The 19,672-nt window shown below is 39.0% G+C and overlaps 1 protein-coding gene across 4 annotated transcripts in view; it reads left to right on the top strand.

Annotated features, from left to right (window-relative positions):
• Positions 1-19,672, top strand: part of DMXL1 (Dmx like 1) — a 152,027-nt gene that overhangs the window by 20,468 nt on the left and 111,887 nt on the right. For all 4 annotated transcript variants that reach the window (XM_034774425.1, XM_034774426.1, XM_034774427.1 and 1 more), the window contains exons 2-6: positions 1,292-1,417; positions 11,254-11,331; positions 12,817-12,895; positions 13,757-13,889; positions 18,767-18,833. In XM_034774425.1, coding sequence (XP_034630316.1) covers positions 1,292-1,417; positions 11,254-11,331; positions 12,817-12,895; positions 13,757-13,889; positions 18,767-18,833 — 483 coding nt within the window. The remainder of the gene's footprint in view (positions 1-1,291; positions 1,418-11,253; positions 11,332-12,816; positions 12,896-13,756; positions 13,890-18,766; positions 18,834-19,672) is intronic.

Consider the following 19,672-nt stretch of genomic DNA (forward strand, 5'->3'; position numbering starts at 1 on the left):
GCAGAGACTGTGGGATAGCTGTGGGATAGCTACCCATAGTGCAATGCTCCGGAAGTCGACGCTAGCCTCGTACTGTGGACGCGGTCCGCCGACTAGAGCACCTAGAGCATTTTATTGTGTGGACACACACAATCGGCTGTATACAACCGATTTCAATAAAACCGGCTTCTATAAATTCGAACTAATTTCGTAGTGTAGACATACCCTAAGAGAAGGAGCTTTGTAAAGCTATATCTATAAAGCAATACAGTAGAACCCTGTATATCCAACCCTCCATTATCTTACTCTCTGTATTAACTGAACAACCAGCGCACATAGGTCCAGAAGCACACAGTCTCTCTTGTGGCCGCGAGACAGCACTGCAGCCTCATACTTCCCCAAGGCTCTGCCCATTCACTCCATTTCCCCCCTCTCTCCATCACTCACTCCCCCCCTCACTTTCACTAGGCAGGGGCTTGGGGTGTGGGAGGATGTGCAGGCTCTGGGCTGGGGCTGAGGGATTCAGAGTGTGGGAGGGAGCTCCAGGCTGGGGCAGGGGGTTGGGGGGCAGAAGGGGGTGAGGGGTGCAAGCTCTGGGAGGCAGCTTGGGTGTGGGCTCAGGGCTGGGGCAGGAGATTGGAGTGCAGGAGGGGGTGCAAGGTGAAGGCTCCAGCCGGGAGGCACTTACCACAGGCAGCTCCTGGTTGGCAGCGCAGTGGGGCTAAGGCAGGCTCCCTTCCTGCCCTGCCCCCACACCGCTCCTGGAAGCGACTGGCATGTCTCTGTGGCCCCTGGGTGGGGGGGCAAGCAACTCCGTGCGCCACTGTTGCCCCTGCCCCCCAGCGCCAACCCCTCCAGAGCTGCGGGGGCAGTGCTTGTGGCCCTGGGCAGGGGGCAGCGGGTCTTCACGTGCTGCCCGCAAGTGCCACCCCCGCGGGGTAGATGCGGAGTCAGCACTGCAGAGTGAGGGCAGCGTGTGGAGCAGCCTGCTCCCCTCTCCCACCTGGGCCTTGGAGACATGCTGCCAGTTGCTTCTGGGGCCAGGGCAGGCAGGGAGCCTGCCTTAGACCTGCTGCGCTGCTGGACTTCTAGCAGCCGGAGATTGCGATCGACTGGCAGAGGCTCCAGGATCAACCAGTCGATCACGATCTACTGGTTGGTGACCACTGGTCTACATGAATGATGATGAACCAAGGATAGCTTCTATAAAGAAGTGCATCAAAAGGGATATCTGTACTTTACTGATTTTATCTTCATATAGTATCTAGAGGTTGTAGATTTGCTGTAACTCTTGTTTTGTTTCTTTTTACAGGCTTATGCATCAGGATGTGATATCGTTATATTGGGGACTGATTTTGAAAGATTACAAATAATCCCTGGAGCAAAACATGGGAATATTCAAGTGGGATGTGTGGACTGCTCAATGCAGCAAGGGAAGGTATGTAGTAATGTTACTAATAATGCTCAGACCACGTTGTAGTGTTAATTTATGGGAGGGATCACCACATAATAGTGCTTTCCAGGTAGTTACAAAGCTCACAGTTTAAGCACAAACAAGTAGACAGAGGTCAAGGGAATAACAATAGACAAAACTTAATTTACTGAATTTACTGTAGGCAGCATAGCAGAAGTGCCTCTCAAATAAAGAATTAATGGCATTTGGGGAGAGGGACCTTGCAAATGAGCTCAGGAAGTCGTACAATGCATAGGTAGCTGCATGGAAGAAGGCACAGAGGGGATTGTGAAAATCTGACAAGTTGAGGAGGTTGTGAGTATTGGCGAAGGTCCTGTTACGTGTGTGTGTGTGTGTATTGATAGATATAGATATAATATATACACATACTAACTTCATGTTAGTAAATATGTGAATATGATGCCATGGTGCATAAGCAACACAGAGATTTGTATTCCCAGTAGAGCGTTGACAGGTTGGTAAAAGGAGACTGTTCATTATTTACTCACATTAAATATAAGAAAACCTATTCTGAACCTACTAGTCTGTATAATTGGATGATCTTACTATTGTTACCCTTGTCCTCTCTTCCTTTTCTTTTCACCTGCTGCATTTTACCTCTATTACTAAAGCACTATTTCGGGCAGAGGCCATGTCTTCTGTGTTTCAACAGCACTTAGCGCAAGAAGGCCCTGATCTTATCTAGAGCTTTTGAATACTACCACAGTAACAAGCTACTTTTATGAAAAAGAAACAGATTACATTCTTGAAATTGTCATTCATGGATGATCTTGACATCTTGCTACGCAACATAACTTAAGTTCATTTGGCTCAAATGTTCTGCATATGTTAGTCATTTTAATCAAAATATTTAAGTATTAACCAGTCCAACCTAGAAAGTTTTAACTACATAGCACTAATGTTTCCAAGCAAATAATGTGCACAAGTGGAAAGTTCTAATGTGGATTAACTGCTCATTTATGTGATGACTATGTCAAGTGATGAATCTGCTAAGCAATGATAGGCCAGGATACAGAGGGGACTAATCTGGTGCTGTCTTTTGATTGGAAGCTAATAGAGCAGCCTCGGAAAGATCTGTGGGAGAATGGCTGTCAATAAGGGTGGGAAGCAGTGAGAAGCTTCTGGTGCAACTGAGCTGGGGGTTTCCAGATTTACTTCTATGGCCAGGTCTGTTTTGATTTAAGAATAACAGGTGTAAATGTAAACGAACAAATTACACAATACCTGATTCTGACTCCAGTTGATCTCCAGCAATGAAATTGGTGTGCTGCAAGTAGAACAGACAAATAATTGACTCTTTGGGTCATTTTCAGTTCCAGAAAGCTGGGGGGAAATGGTTGGGTTGAACTGAATAAAAAAAATTCGCAAAAGTTTCAACAAACTGAAAAAGTATGGGGTTTTTTTGGGTTGAACAAGACAAAGATGTGACCAAATTGGAGAATCTACAGGGGAGCAACAAAAATAGGAAATTTTGAAAACATGACCTATGGGGAAAGGCTGAAAGAATTGGGCATATTTAGTCATGAGCGGAGAAGGCTGGAGGGGGAGCCTTGGACAGGACCTAAGTTTTCAGATATGCAAAAGATTGTTTATAAAGAGGAAATGGATCAGTAGTTCTCCATGTTCACCAAGGGTTTGGACAAGAAGTTATCATCTTAGAGTGCAGCAAGAGCAATTTAGATTATGTATTAGGAACAATTTTTAATGGTAAAGATAGCTAAGCACTGGAATAGGTTACTGAGTGCCAATCTCAGACAGCATGACCGTTACCAAGTGAGTCTGGAATCCCCATCGTTGGTGGTTTTTGAGACCATGTTAGATAGACAACTGTCAGGGATGATCAAAGTATATTTAATCCTGTCTCAGCATATGGAGATGGACTAGACTTCCTCAGTTCCCTTCCAGCCCTACATTTCTATGATTCCCTGTCACTTGACCTTGAAATTCCTTGTTTCTGGGCATGTTTGTTTAGAGGCCTAGATTCACAAAACAGATGGAAGAGGGAGGTAGTAGTGTCTTCATAACTTTAGCCCAGTGGTTCAGCATTCACAAGGAATGTGGGACATGAGGATTCAGTTCCCACATCTGCCTGATGTGGAGCAGGGATTTGAACTTGGGCTTCCCACATCCCAGATGAGAACCCTGACCATAGCCTGGTGGTTAATCATTATCTCTCCCTGGGGTTAAGGATTTGTCAAACTATGGAAGAGTTGCTGTCCTGATAAAATGATCATATCTGTGATGTCCTCCTATATTAATTTTTCCAAAAGGACTTAGACTAGGGGTCGGCAACCTTTCAGAAGTGGTGTGCCGCGTCTTCATTTATTCACTCTAATTTAAGGTTTCACGTGCCAGTAATACATTTTAATATTTTTAGAAGGTCTCTTTCTATAAGTCTATAATATATAACTAACCTATTGTTGTATGTAAAGTAAAAAGGTTTTTATAATGTTTAAGAAGCTTCATTTAAAATTAAATTAAAATGCAGAGCCCCCCCCGGACTGGTGGCCAGGACCCAGGCAGTGTGAGTGTCACTGAAAATCAGCTTGCTTGTCACCTTTGGCACGCGTGCCATAGGTTGTCTACCCCTGGCTTAGACAATCTGCAGACTGTGTAAGCAGAAATCTTAAATTTAAAGACATTGTGATGCCACCCCTAAATGTCTGTGTAAGCATGTGTCTTGTCACTACGTTAACTTTTGCTACATGTATGTAAGTGTTCTAACTTCATAGTCTAGGCCATGGGTGGCCAAACTTAGTGACCCTCCAAGCGGCAAAAGATAATCTTCAGAAGTTTGAGAGCCAGGTGCAGCAGGGTGGTGGGGCTAGGGGCTAAAAACTCTAGATGCCCATCCCCGCTGGGTAGAAATCCCTAGCTCTACCACCCCACCACAGGGCAGAAAGCCCCAAACTCCCTTCCAGTCTGGTAAGCGGAGAATGCCGGGGTGGGGAGTTCCGTCACCCACACTTCAACTATAAAAGAGCTGCATGCGCGGTTTGGCCACCTTTGGTCTAGAGTCTAGACCAAGGAAGTATGTATGTGGTCTTTACTGATACAGTATAATCAGTGGCACAGAAATCTTCACAAAGAATGTGGTATGAATGCCCTCAGTAGTGTATTTGTCTACTGAAGGTTTGATAAATTATATATTTCTATACTTCTGAATGTGTGATTTGCCCCCCCCCCCCCCCCCCCCCCCCCCCCCCCCCAATTTTATTCTTTACTCTGAATTGGAGTTTCTAATGTTTTGGGCTTGTCATTTTGGTAACTGCAACCTTCTTGTATACTCTTTTAAATCTTAAATTGATAATCTCACCTTGACTTCAGTATAATGAAGGTAATGTTGGATCAAAGCTATGTGTTGATAGTTCATTTCTGTTTTTAGATGCTTTAAATTAGAAACGGGTTTTAGCCTTCTGTATTATACATTCTTTCACTTAAACAAAGAATAAGTGTTGGTAGCCTAGTTGGGAAGAATCGACCAGTCCTTCCCTGGGAGCAGGAGCGGCGCCAGGGTTTTTGCCACCCTAGGCAGCAGCGCTCCTCCTCTGAGCATTCGGCAGCTTGGGTTCTTCCGCTCCACGTCTTCGGGGCACTTCGGCGGCGGGTCCCGGAGCGAGTGAAGGACCTGCCGCCGAATTTCCGCCGAGGGCAGCAAAATGCCGCCCCCCAAATCCTGCCGCCCTAGGTGACCGCCGGCCCTGCCTGGGAGAAGTGTTTAAGTTTTAGGACCAGGTGGTTAGCAGAGGACACAACTAGATTTGTAAACAATCCAAAATATATTGGATGTAGTCTTGTACAGTAAGACACAATTTTAAAATGCAAAAGCAGGACTTCCCTGAAATCTAGGTGAAGCATTAACTTTTTTGCTTTAGAGACAGTTAATGAATTATAATGTTTCTTGATTTTCTCAGACTGTCTTTCTATGTTGGACATCTACATATTATATTTTAGTCTAGTGCACTAGAATCCTGTGGAGAAACTGAAATATAGCTTCCTGTTCAAAGACATTTCATCCTTCAGTGATTATGCAACTATATCCACTGTCTGGTTAACAGTCACACAGTGTCTATATATACACACCAATGTGCACATTTAGGATAATTATTTTTATTTAAATATATATAATCAGTAAATAGCCTCTAACAATTTTATTTACAGGTCATATTTGTCACTTTTTAAGCACTGTACAAACAGTACAGATGCATATAAAATAGCATTAGTGTAAAGTGTCAGCCATTTGGTCAAGATGACTAAGCAAATATGCCTGCAGATACCTCTGTATATTGCCAATGCCAAGCATTCAAAAGTCATGACTCAGACCCCCTGGTGCTCCCCTCCCACAAAATTGACTTTAAATCCTCACATTTTTAAATAATAAAATTGGAGAGTTTGGGGGTGAGGAAGAAGGTTGCCTTCTGGTTTCTGAAAAGCCAGGATAAATTTTTAAAAACCAAAAGCTGAGTCACACAACATGATTGCTGGAGCTTTAAGGGAAAAAAAACAACAAACCCAAATATGAGGGGATTCTGATAAACCTTCCAAGGAGTGAAATTCTAGAACAGCCATCCATGGGAGCAGTGGGGGCAAAAAGCCTAACTGGCTTCAAATCTGAGCTTGATAAATTTATGGAGGGGATGATAGGGTGGGACTGCCTACAATGTCATGTAGCCCGTCAGTAGCAAAAATTCCCAACTGCTGGAGACAGGACTCTAGATGAGGAGGGATCTGAGTTACTTCAGAGAATTCTTTCCCAAACCTCTGTCTGGCAGGTCTTGTCCATATGCTCAGGGTCTAACTGACTGCTGTATTTGGGGTCGGGAAGGAATTTTCCCCCAGATCAGACTGGCAGAGGGCCCAGTGTGTGTGTTTCGTCTCCTTCTGTAGCATGGGTCACGGGTCACTTGCCAGTTTAAAATAGTGTAAACTGGTGAATTATCTGTAAATTGAAGTCTTTAAACCATGATTTGAGGACTTCAGTAACTCAGCCAGAGGTTAGAGATCTATTTCAGGAATGCGTAAGGTTCCGAGGCCAGCAATGTGCAGGAGGTCAGACTAGATGATAATGATGGTCCCTTCTGATCTTAAAGTCAATGAGTCTAACACTTACTTTTGATAATTTATTATTTCATTAGTTATATTGAATTCTGCAAATCAAAGCTCAGAGTACTGTTGCTTCAATTTGCTTTTATCTTTATCTACTTTTACCTGTGCACCTCTGGTTTTACTGGGAGACCAGCAGTAGGAGGATACATTTGCATATTTTGTTTTGATGTGAGGAGTAATCTTGTGAAGTACGATCAGGTGATAAATATCACATAAAGCTACTGATCGGCACATTAGCAAAGTGCTGCAGTTTTCCTCTTTAATCAGTTCAACTGCAAGGTTGCAATAGCAGCCGCAAATCATTAGTTAGAAGACCAAGATTTTGAAAGTATACTTTAAATCTTCCCAGTTCAAATTCTGAATTCTAATGTCTATGAAAATCTCATTATCCATAGGGTTTGGTAATGCTGGGTTATTCCACTTTACCAAATCTTGATGGCAGAGCAAAAATTTTCTTTTGCAGTTCTTTCCTGCGTTGACATCGGCCTTTCAGAGCTCTTTGATGGCATGAGTGCAGATGTTTCTACACAGTCTTGTTCCTCTGCGCTCAGAAAAAGGATTCCCTACAGTCATGAAATAATTAGCATAAAAAGAGTAATGATTGCCTTGGCAAGCTAGCATTTTCTTGGTCTAGACAGGATGTTAGTTACTTTTGAATTTCAACAAAATATTATTTCCTGCAGCTAGCTGAATTGTACCAGTGTCACTCTGTGCTTCACTTATAACTTAAGTTGATCTAGACACTTCAGTCATATTCGGTGTGTTCCAATTGATAACTTTCTCAATTATTCATCATCCCTGCTGAGATTTTCCATACCTGATCCTTCTGAAGGGGAATACATTTGGAAAGCTTGAGTAAAAGTGATTCAGCTGTTTATATGCTAAGAGAAGAAGTACTTCTTTTTTTTAATCGTTCTAGTGCATCAGAAATTTTTGGTACAAACTTTGACATTGAGCAGGAAGATGGTTCCTAGATCAGATGTGTCATTTGGTGACAATCAGTTCAGAATTGATTAGTCTAATGGTTAGAAATAGCCTTCCCACATGCATCCTATGTTTTATTTAAAATAATACTTTATTTTACTGATCCCTGCCTTATTCCATACCCATCTTCACAGAATTCCACTCAGTTCATGCATAAGAACAATGGGAATAGAATATTGAGAGATTTCTTTTTCAAAAGAAAGGGGGTATTTGTATGTGAAATCAGGATGGAGGTGAGAAGAGTATTTTTGCCTAATGGATTAAAAAATGTGAGCATGAACTGGTAATTTATGTTGTCATAATGCATATGCAGCCTTACTTCGTAACTTTTTCCGACTTTTTTGAGTTCATCTCATTGGAACCTTAATTGAATACAGTAAACTGTACTTTAACATACTTTTTGAATACAGTAAACATATGGAAGGTCAGTTCTGTCTTTGTGTGCTAAATAGCATTTAACAGCAAATCTATGGCCTTTTCAGTGATTCCCTTTGTCTCCAGAAGAAATGTGATGCTTTTGTTGCATTTTCACCTTTGCTTCTTATCTGCTTGTGGACGACAATACAACCCAGGAAGAGGGCATAGACCCCATTGTTGGGTGAGTGCAATATGGATGGTTCCTGTGAAATTCAGAGGATTAAGGTTTATGTAGAGGTACAACCAAAATAAATGTGTGCTCGGAAACAATGCAGGTTGCATTGATTGTTCTAAGTCATGATTTGCTACCTTCAGTATGTTAGGGGGCCCCTTACATTCCCTGTTACAGTTTTGGTTTGGGGAAAGTGGCAAGGGAGAGCAAAGCCTTTGCCTGAGGGCAGCCTCTTCTTTCTGGGTGAGTTACAGAAATAACTTAGTAGAGCTACATGGGCCTTCTTTAAAATTCATCAGTGCCTCCCCACCCAAAGTATTCTCACTATTATGATGCCAGGGGTGCAGTGAACATACATAACTTTTCTGATGGTCACACAGTAGTAGTAGTCCTTACAGTAGAACCTCAAAGATACGAACACCAGAGTTACGGACTGACCAGTCAACCAGACACCATGTGAAATCGGAAGTAAGCAATCAGGCAGCAGCAGAGACAAACAAAAAAGCCAATACTGTACTGCATCTTTAAAGGTAGGCACATTTGGATTGCCTGTTCTCTCTTTCCCTGCCCCCCCCCCCCTCCGCCCCGCCCGCGCCATGTGTGGGGCAGCCACTTACAGCAAGATGCTATAATGTTATCCTAAACCACAATATTGGTTATACCATTGTTGGGTTAAGAATTACAATTCTTAAGTTTACATCTCCATCTCAGTATTTTACTTTGAGTTCCTGTGGAAGAAACTATTCTAACTACTCTCAGAATAGTATATGTATTTGCAGAATCACAAAAATATGGCAATGATAAAGATTAAGTAGAAAACGTAGGGCAAATATTAGCTAGAGATGTGTTTTAAAAACATGGCTTCTTTAGGCTTTTTGCAGCTTTGACAGAATTATAGTTGGCATATTTGGGTCATGCTGACATGTAAGTTACTTGAAGAGTCTGATGCAGGCTTCTTTTTTTTTTTTAAATGTGGAGGTTTTTCCTCTCAGAATTTAAACCTCTAGCTTTTGTTTAAATTTACTTGCAACTTAGGTATGACAAAATCACATTCTGTAAAATGCTACTTAAACTGCTTTTTATACTAGAAATGAAAAGATATCATATAATGTTAATGGTTTATTTGTAATCCACATTCTTATGATGATTTTACAGAAATAACTTGAGCCATAATTTTATGGACATGGACTATTATGCTGTCTATATAGTCTAATAAGAGGTCAGAATTAGTCAGTGGTAGGGGGTCTCTCATATTTGTAGTTAGTAGTTCTTGTTTTTATGACAAGCTCTAGGTAGTGTGATGACTCTCAGCCTGAGGCTTTTAAGGGGCATTTAAGTGTTCATAGGTCTGCATGTAACTTTTCCTATATTTGTTCTGATAACTTGTCCTGGGAGAAAATAGGGTGGATGGATTTAAATCAGTGAGATTTAAATAATTAACCAGGGAATCTTGATCTAAATCTATTTTGTATTTTGCATTTGTCCTTTATTTAGTTTGCTAAAGAAAGTTTGATAATAATTGCTTTGATAACCATTAAAACATGCTGATTTGCAATTAAATATAGCCTTTATATTAAAATTGGTGCTGCCTTTTGCACATGAGGACGATTACTCTATATCTATTCACATGTTTAAGCAATTCTATAGCTTAACTCACATTTAGACAGATGCTTAATTATTTAAAATTTTTATTTAAAATGGAAAATGGTGAATTATGCATTTCTTATTTACTAGATTTTGTACTTGTGATTTGTCATATGTTTAGATGGAAATTTGAATGCAATTAAATGCAAAAAAAAAGAAAAAGGCATTTTAAAGTTTTTAATTAGTTACATAAAACTACCTTAAATGTGCTTGATACGTAAGAAAATTGTTTAAACAAAGGAAGTTAGTGAATTATGAACTGATTATTTGTTTCTTCAAGATTTTACAACTAGTAGATCTCATTCTCTCATACCTACTTTTTATTCATAGATTGGAAGAGAAAAACAAGCGTTCTTGCTCTTTCAACTTTTTATTTATTTATTTGGTATTCATTTTTCATTGAACTGAACTAGTCACACTGAAATGAAGAAAATGTTCTCTGTGCACCTACAGCAGAAGAGGCTACTGTTGTCAAAAGCTGTTTTATCACTTAAGCACTCTGGTTCCAGGAGCTTAACGTGTGGCTTCCTGCTTACATCAGTTCAGTGGTTTGACTTTCTTTAAAACTTGGCAGTAAATAGATGCTGCTTAACTATTTTTTAAACTTAATTTAAATGGTTTTACTAGATTAGAATAAATTCAGGTCTTAATATAAGTTGGCATAATTTCAAATAGGGTTATTTATTTAAGAATCTGTATTGAATTTAAATTTTAAAAAAATCTGATTTAAATAAACACAATTTTTATCTCTTTCCCCCTCCTCACCCCCCCCCCTTGACTTTTATCCACCCTGGAAAATAATGGTTGAAAACATATGAGCAAATATGCTTATACGTGTGGTTAGCACCAAGACTCTCATTGGTCCCCAAATAAGGCTGTCTTTATTGTAAGCTTTATTTAGTACTCTTGATAAAAATATTAACTATTGTTTCATGATTGTACTATATTTTGTAGCTCTATATGACTATCTATTTAAGTGGCTCTCATGCTTTCAGACACTCAGTGGCACAATGCGATACGTTAACAGTGAAAAAGCGGATTGATTGATGAAATGATTTTCATCCTTTCCACAGCGTATTAAAAATGGAGTCCAACAACTTTTCTTAAAATGGCTACCTAAATTGCGTGTGGAAAAACTCTTGATACTAGACTGACGATTCATATTAAAATTGGTATCCAATACACTTACGCTTATGGTGGCTGATCCTCCGGTCTTAACCAGAAATATAGTTGTAGGCGAACAGTTTTTTCTAGTACTTCAAGTTTCAAACTTTGCAATATGTTTTAAAGATTTTCTTATTCTGGTATGTTCCTCAAGTTCTGGTCCTTGAGTCAGAAGGAAATAGAGAGACAAGCTCAAGAATATAGAGGGAAATATTTTTACAAAGAATGAATGAAAGTAGAATCAATAATCCACATCTCAAATTAAATTTTAAATTAATATTTTTGTTTTGTTTTATGTAACTTTTTATTTTAGATTGCAGCGTCTTATGGAAACATGATTTGTATTTTTGAACCAGTTACTGTCCTGAAACAGAAGAGCAATCATCCTGCTGTAAGTGAATGAACTGTCTTAATAGAAACTTAAGCTGCCTTGAAAAGTTTAAATAATTGCTATGGTTTACTTTTATTCCTTGGGAGTTGCCTTTTCTGAAATACAAGATGAGACACCAATTTAAAATTGGGATATAGGATGTTTACTGTGTGAAAAAGGGGTGGGGCACATGCTAGTTAAAATGCCACTTTATTATACCTCTTCATAATACATCAGAAGGGAATACATTGGACCAATCCATAATAACAATACATAGTAATTGTTTCATTTGTGCAGTGATTCATCTGTGCAAGTCTGTGATTCGCTCTCTCTGACCCTGGCCAATACCAGAAGAAGGTGCAAAAAGCTCAAAATGGAGTACTGTAACCTGTGCACAGGGAAGTTTGCTTTTAAGCCAGCTAGTAAATGATATGTTTACACCCTGCTGCATATGGATTTATAATGGTTGTTTTTATCCTTATGTGCATCTTAAGTACTTTCAAAAATTCTACTAATTATTTTGCAAAGCATTTTTTAGAATATATTTATCTGTAGATTTCAAAGGGATTTATAATGGTTGGTAAAAACTGTACTCTCATATTCCACATAGTGTGACTTCCTTTGGTGTGGGCAAATTTGTTGATTAGCCTTGTGTTTATCAGTTTGACATGGATCCTAATCTTGATTCTTTTAGGTGCTGATTTATGTGATTTAGAGCAGGTTACTTAATCTCTGAATCCCCTTTTCTTAGCATACTTTACAAGAGTATTGAGTCTTACTTGAGCCTATGCAAAATGCCATGTAAGTGCAAAGTATTAAGATGATACAAGGGTACAAATACAACACAGTGAATTTAGCTTCCATCTGTGTGAATTCCATCAGATCCATATGGCTTATAGAGGTTGCAACACAATTTCCTATCGCCTAGGGGATTTAAGAAATCTACTTCCTGAACTATGCTTGCTTTATGAAGTTTCTAAGACATACATAGTACCTATGGGTAATTCAGAAAGCTCTTTTCCAGCTGATATAGATTTCCTACACTTTGTAAAAGATGTGCATGCTTTAAAAAGTCTGGAAGGTTTTATATTAGTAGACATTCCATTTAATTACTCCACCCTCCAAATGCTCTTCAAAATTAGCCAAGGATGCTAGTTTTCACTAAGACTAGATTAAAATAAGATTTAATGTTCTAGATAAAGCTATTAATCCTTCTAATTTGTCTGAATTCTAAATTTTTAACAAATCAAGATGCAAGTGAGTCTCTCAGTTTTTAGACCCTTCGTATCTCTTCATATTTCTTGAAACAGGAAATCACAGCTGTGACTTGTATGGCCTTGACTTATCCATTCCGAGAAATGCCAAATGTCTGTTGCCTAGTAAAACTTTGAATGCCATATAGGCATAGTATTTCAGTAATTATATATTAAATGGGAAATCATTAAATGTATTGTATTGTAAATATCTCACTTAAGCTAATGAAGTTGCTAATACTTCTGATTATAGGGGGTGTATTACCAGTGGCAGAAGTGTGGTCAAATTTTACTGGACTCTATAGCACATAATATAACATGGGATCCCACAGGTAAGACTGGAATTAACTAAAACTTCTAATTGTTTAATATCACACGTTAAGTTTGAATTCTTTTTTAGGGAGAAGAGATGATTTCCTTTTGTTATAGCAAAACATGATATGTCCAGGGAATATGAGGAGAGTGTTGTGAATGCCACTTGTCACCTGCATTCTAAGACGCTTATATGTATTTTCAATGAGAGACTTTTTATTTAAAAAAAAAAAAAAAAGTGTCTGCATCTCACTCATATCCCAACAAACCAATGGTCTATAATGTTGTCCTATCCTTTAGAAGTGTCCAGTGCGGGCTGCTTTTAAAAAAAAAAGTGGGATGGTGGCATTAAAAAAATGGTATGAAAGAGGGACGTTTGAACACTTCATTCCTTTACTGCAATTGGGGGTAGTGATAACAAGGTGCCAGGTTTGATAGCTCTTGTAATTAGATCCTCATTATTTCATATACTCTTCTTTCAAAATATTAGTATCATTAGCTGTATTATTACAGAAGTGCCTAGATGTCTTTTGTTGAACAAATGCAACCTACTTTGGAAAAAGTGTAGAACAAGTGTGCTTTTATGTATTTGGACCACAGATGTCCAAATTAAACATAAAACATGACTTAATATGTAAAAATAAATGTTGTCGTCTTTTGTAAGGTCTATCCAGTTTAACAAGGTTTTGCTGCATATGGCACCTTGTAGGATTATGCCCATTGCATTAGTTTCTTTTGTGTATAGAAAAGGAGACATTATTTGTAGTATGTTTTGACTCTTGCCAGTGTTTGTGGTACAGATTAATTGGCCTTTTTTTCAGTATAGAAAGCTATGCCTCATAATTTGATTTGTACATGTTATAATTTTAAACTTCTTGTAGGCACTCGTCTCTTGACTGGTTCCAGCTGTCTGCGGCTTTGGTCCAATGTTAATTTGGAAAATCAATCTGAAGATGGCAATCCTGAAAGAACAGATGTTAGCTTTGGGGACTGGAGGTGTATATGGCAATGCAAGTAAGAAGCGAGTTTACAAAAAACATGAAACCTCAATAAAAGCAAAATTGACTTTTGTTGTTGTCCATTTTTTCCACATGAAACTCTTAATGAATTACAGTGGTGTGTCATCCTGCTATGTATGAAATTTCTGAAATATTACTGAAGACATGAATCTGTTCCGTCCTTCAAATTATTATATATGGGTGGTACTAAACACATTTCTTTCTGCTTCCCAGATTAGTTTGGCTGCTTGAAAGTGGTTGGTGTGTGGTGTGTGTTTTTTTGTGGAGAAGATCAAAAATTGTAGTTTGCCCTACTGAAATATATTGATAAAACCAGTTATACCAGGTATCTCTCACTTCCTGCAAAAGCAAGGAAAATGTGGGAAGCGGTGAATTCAAATAGAAGTAGTACTAATGTGTGAGATCATAAAGGCTAGAAGAACAGAAATCTTAGGTAACTTACAACTATTTTGGGACTACTGGCTTACTATAATTAAGGGAATTAAGTGAAACTTGGCTCCCTATCTAGATCCTTTATAAATAAGGTTCTTCAAATGTTTGTCCACACGAATTCCTCTCTTGGTTCACATCGCCATGATATTGGATTCTTTAGATCAGTAATGTGCATTAAGGCTACACCGTAGATGTCCTCTGTCCTCCCATCTAACAACATGAAGGGCTGAGCAGACCCAGCTGCCCCTGAGTTCCTTCTTACCATTCATGGCAGTGAGATGGAATCCCTGCAATGTCCACCTGTTCTGTGCGCACACTTTGCTAGCATTACTGTGGTGTTAATATTGTTAATTAGGTGTTAGTCTTTTCATCCATTGGCACAAAAAACCGTAAGTCATATATTTAGTTTATAGGCTAGATGATACCCCTTTCCAGCTGTGGATCTACTGACACATTCCTAGCTAAATCCCAGAGATTCAAAACCTGTCCCCCCGTGAAACTTAATGTAGTTTTAACAATGGATACCACAGGTGCTGCTTTTGACTCAGGCTCAACAGTCAAAGGGAGCTTCGGGGTGTGGTATCCACGGGTGAGGGCAGTGCGCGGCGGAGCCTCCTGCCCCACCCCACCCCCAGGAGCCACCGCCAGAGACATCCAAACACCTCCTGCATCCTGAACCCCCTAACCCCCAGCCGTGAGCCCCTTAATCCCCTGCCCTGGGCCCCCTCCTGCACTCTGCACCCCCTTCTGCACCCCAACCCTCTGCCCTGAGTCCCCTAATCCCCTGCCTTGAGGAACTAAAAGCCACCCTGACTAAGGACCACTGAGAGCCTGCGCTTCCCTCCAGAGCTGGAGGCATCCAATTCATCAGCACATGCCATAGTCATATCTGTGGAGATCAGAAGACTGGAGGTTCAACCACAATTTAAGACCTTCCCTTTGGGGGTAACTTCTAAAACAGAGGAGACCTTCCACTTGTTGAAGGACTGCAGGGCTTTTTTTAGATCTGGATATTAGGTCATCACTAATTAAGAAGCAAGTAATACCACAGGATTGCTTCAGGCAGCATCCCCTTACCCAGGTCTGTTAGAGAGAGAGAGAGAAGCAGAGAGGTTCCATTGACATCCCTCCAGCTCTTATTCCACCGCTGTACAATCTGCATCTTTTGCCCGGTAGCAGGTTTGCTGCCAGTGTCTAGACCCTGACAAAACTGCTTATTCCAGTGCAAAACAAGGAATTTAGAAACATCGTTTCCCTTCCTTGTTCCTTTGGGGTCAAATTCCCTTTACTGGACTGCTGCAGCACAGAACTTGATCAATAGTTGACATTGCCTTTCTGGGAGAGGAGCTTTAGGATTACAGTAGAGCACTTTAGAATGTGAGAATTTCCCCTCTGTCTGCTGAGCACTTAAAGTGACTTTGATGCCCAGAAATGGGAATGTATTTAACCTTCTTTCTAGAAGCTTGTGTATTAAATCTGCATTTCTTCTGGCTCCCTCACTCTATTCAGTGTAACTTAGCCCAGCTGCCATTTCAACCCATTTTTCACAGGCTTTTCTCACCAACACAGCAGTGGTCTAGCCTATACTAGCAGATCATTTATAAGGCCTTCTTTGTTCTCAGGTAATACTTCATTTGAAAATTAGAGTTAGGGTCCCAGAGAATCACCAATTCTAATTTAGGGTTTCATCTACTTGTTCTGCTGCAGACGGAAGTTTCTCCCCAAATTTTCATGCCTCCCAGATGAGGAGTTTAGAAGTCTTATACTAAAACCTGAAGATCACTTCTATTAGGGGAAGGGATCTGTTAAATATATTTTAGTGTTTTTGCTGCTAGATTATTTTCAACATCACATCTTGAAATGTTTCATGGACATAAAAATAATGGATTTTAGTATGAATTAGTTTTGTTATGGAAATTTTCTCAGAAGTGAGATTTTCTCAACACATAATGCAGTTGGGTCCCAAAGATTTTTTTTTTTTTTTTTTTTTTTTTTTTATTATTGTAGCATATGGAGCAGGTACTCTGTCTTTGGGAAAACACTGCAGTGTTGCTCCTTTTATAAATTTTATAGCTAAATTAGTTGAGGTTGTGCAGAACATAACAATCTGTAACTGACAATCGTATTTTTGTTCAAAGCAGTAAGGGTAGGGGGGATCAGAATTTGAGATGTTTCGCAAAGATCTTTATAATAGTGGCTTCATTCATGCCCATGTCTTTGATAATCTTGGAGAATCCATTTAGAAAAATCTGAAGGATTAATTCAAAATGGAACTACCTGCTTTCCCAGTCAAGGTACTCAGCAAGAACTCTCAACATAACAGGCAATCTTTCTGGCCATTTTCTTCTCCTGGCTCCAGGAGGTATTATTTCCAACTTTCCAGGATAGAGGTCAACCCAGATACTCCAGCAACTGAAACAGAAGGTAAACAAAAGGTTTAGGACTCTTTCAGACTAAGAATAAAATGAAATGTTTTTCTTTCTACTTTTGGACCAGTTCAATTGTAGTATTCTGTAGAGTTTCCAGCAAGTCCCTCTCTTCCCCTCTCCTTTCTACTATGGCAATGAACTTGCATTTGCACAGATTTATTTTCAAATATAAGTTCTAACATCTCACTGCATCATCCAGATGCTTTTTTTCAGGTTGTTTATAGTTCCTGTGAAAACAAGTGGATTCTGTTCTATTTTAGTGTGTAACAGAAATAAGATAAAACATAGAAAATACTCTTTCTTTCAAGAAAAGGCTTAATTTTTACTTTTTGTTTCATAAATCTCAAAAATGTGAGATCTGGTCACAGTAGTTCTCACTTCCTGCTATTAATTTTAATTTTATTTGGAATATAATGTATAATGGTGTCTAAGATCATGTAGGCTATTAGGTCACATCTAGAAAGAGGGTACTTAGGTCTGTCTTAGATTGATTCAAAACCTAAAACACAAATACCATCTCTGGAGTTTGCCTATCTTTTGAGCTCATTTTTAAGACTTATCAAGTGATCATTTTCCTGGTTTTAAACTTTTTTTTTTGTTTTTCTTCCAATAGTCAGCTCAGATAGTTGCATCATGACATTGGAAGAGGGATGTCACCTTTCTGTCTTGTGTGCTTGTATCAATATGTGTGTTACCCAGTTTCTTCAAATAACCAAAATGGTTTGGGAAATAAATCTAGACAGAGCATCTGCATTGCTGACCACAGTATAAAGATGGTGACTGGTACATTATGGAAGCATCCCTTTTTTTCAGTATCTTATTTCACCCCTCATAAAACTTTTCAGATTTCACAGTCAGGAATCAATCTTCAATAATGTGTATACACTCCTGTTGGGTAACTGTCTATTTTAATTATGGAAAGTTTATAATTTTGAGTGTGCAAGAGGATTTGTGGGATTTAATATATCTAGAACATGGATATGTACCTTTGTCTAAATCAACGCCAATCTGATGGAGACATCACATAAATTCTAATGGTGTCCACCCCTATTGGAGCCCACCCTAAACTGAGTACTGTTGGACACTGAACTACTGAAATTGTGGCTTTGTTGTTATAAAGCTTTCTGACTTGCATCACTGAGTTTTGTCTTATGATTATGCTCTGATAGGTATTCATCACAATATAGATGAATTGATGACCAGCTTGTCACTTATAGATTTATCATTGGTTAAGCCTTACATTTTAGATTTTTCATTTTTTATAAAAATCCAAGGTTAATGGAAATTTTAATCACTGATTTTTAAAACCTCAATATTTACAATTCCAACATCCATACAGTAGCTGAGTGCACAAACAGTGAAAGCCTACATATTTTTCAATGGAAGTGAAGTGAAGTGCAGTGAGAGCACAACCTAATTAACTAGATTTAAACAAAAATATCTTTGTTTTAATTATCAGGCTAACAAACAGTAATGAGGAATACTTCAAATAGTGTGTTAGATTTTAAAAACAAAAGAAAAAATCAGAGTACTGCTTTAATGTATTTCTCTGGGATGTATGGTGCAGGAAGAGGAGAAGTGTTCTTATGGTTTGTTCATGGAAAAAGTTGAGTGGAATTGAATTTGAAGTATGCGTGAGGTGAGGGTTGAGCGCATCTGGGAGAAGCAGTTTAAGACCAAACCATTAGGACCCACCTCATCACAATCACATTGTCTCTGGCAGGAGACAGCAGGTCATCTGAACCCCATGTCTCTGCTAACCACAGCCTTCCTTTGACACTTCAGCTGTAGAAGAGTCTCCTCACAGCGCCCCATAGCTTGCGCTAATAGTGCTTGAGTCTGATGATACAACTGCAGAATATGAAACTAAACCTAAAATACAAAGAATTTTTCATAAAACACCAAAGAAATAACTCTGTATTCTGTGCTTCTGAAATTTTTTTTACCTTATTTATGTTGCTACATTTTTGAATTATCAAATTAATGTTTTTTTTAATTCTTTATTTTACAGAACTGCTTCCCAAGTTTATCTAATGAAATTTTCACCAGATGGGGAATTCTTTGCTACTGCAGGAAAGGTAAATAACTTTGGTATGACAGAATTATGTTCCTTTAGAAAGGTAATGAAATAATGCAGAACTTGACTGCATCCGTTTTTTGAAAAACAGGAGAAGTAATACTTGTTTTTTTCTTTTTTATAATTCAGAATGTCAGTAGCTTCCAAAAATTCTCTTATGCATCTCCTAATGCTGTTTAGTGACCGCTTTGAGTAATTGGGAGGGCTAAAATTCAGACAGGAAACGCTACAGATTTAGTTCTAGCAGAGTACTACCTTTGTTTCTGTTTTGAGTAGACAATAGTTCAGTGCCAAAACATAAGACATTAGGAGGTGAACAGTCTGTACCAGAGGAGTAGGCCCATGAAATGAAAATTGGATGTGATTCCTTACTAAAAAGTAAATGGAAAATATTGGAGCTTTTTCTTAATGTTTAAAAATACATTTTCGAAGAGAAGCTGATGTGCTAACATGAGTGACAGCACCAGTTAAGCAATCTGTTGCACAAAAAGTATCTCTTTATCCCATTAAAATATAGACTCTCTGGAAGTTGGCTGAGCAATCAGACTGGCTGAAACTTTTGAATGTTTGACATGTAAGCATTAAATCTTAAGTTTCCATGCAGGCTTATTTAAGAACCTTATGTCTCCATGATCAGTGTCTTCTAATAGGTACCCATGTTAGTGTCAAATGTCTGTGGCAGCTTACAAATTTAGCTTTGAAAACTTGGTAGTGAACAAGTTCAAGCTACTAAAGCACTTATTGGTTGCAGCAGCTTGGGAATGGTATTCAAGGCGAAACCACCATGTTGTCCCATCTCTAACAGTGCTAACCACATGATCTGCCAACTTCTACTTCTAG

Source organism: Trachemys scripta, chromosome 6 (genome assembly GCF_013100865.1).
Source record: "Trachemys scripta elegans isolate TJP31775 chromosome 6, CAS_Tse_1.0, whole genome shotgun sequence".
NCBI lineage: Eukaryota > Metazoa > Chordata > Testudines > Emydidae > Trachemys > Trachemys scripta.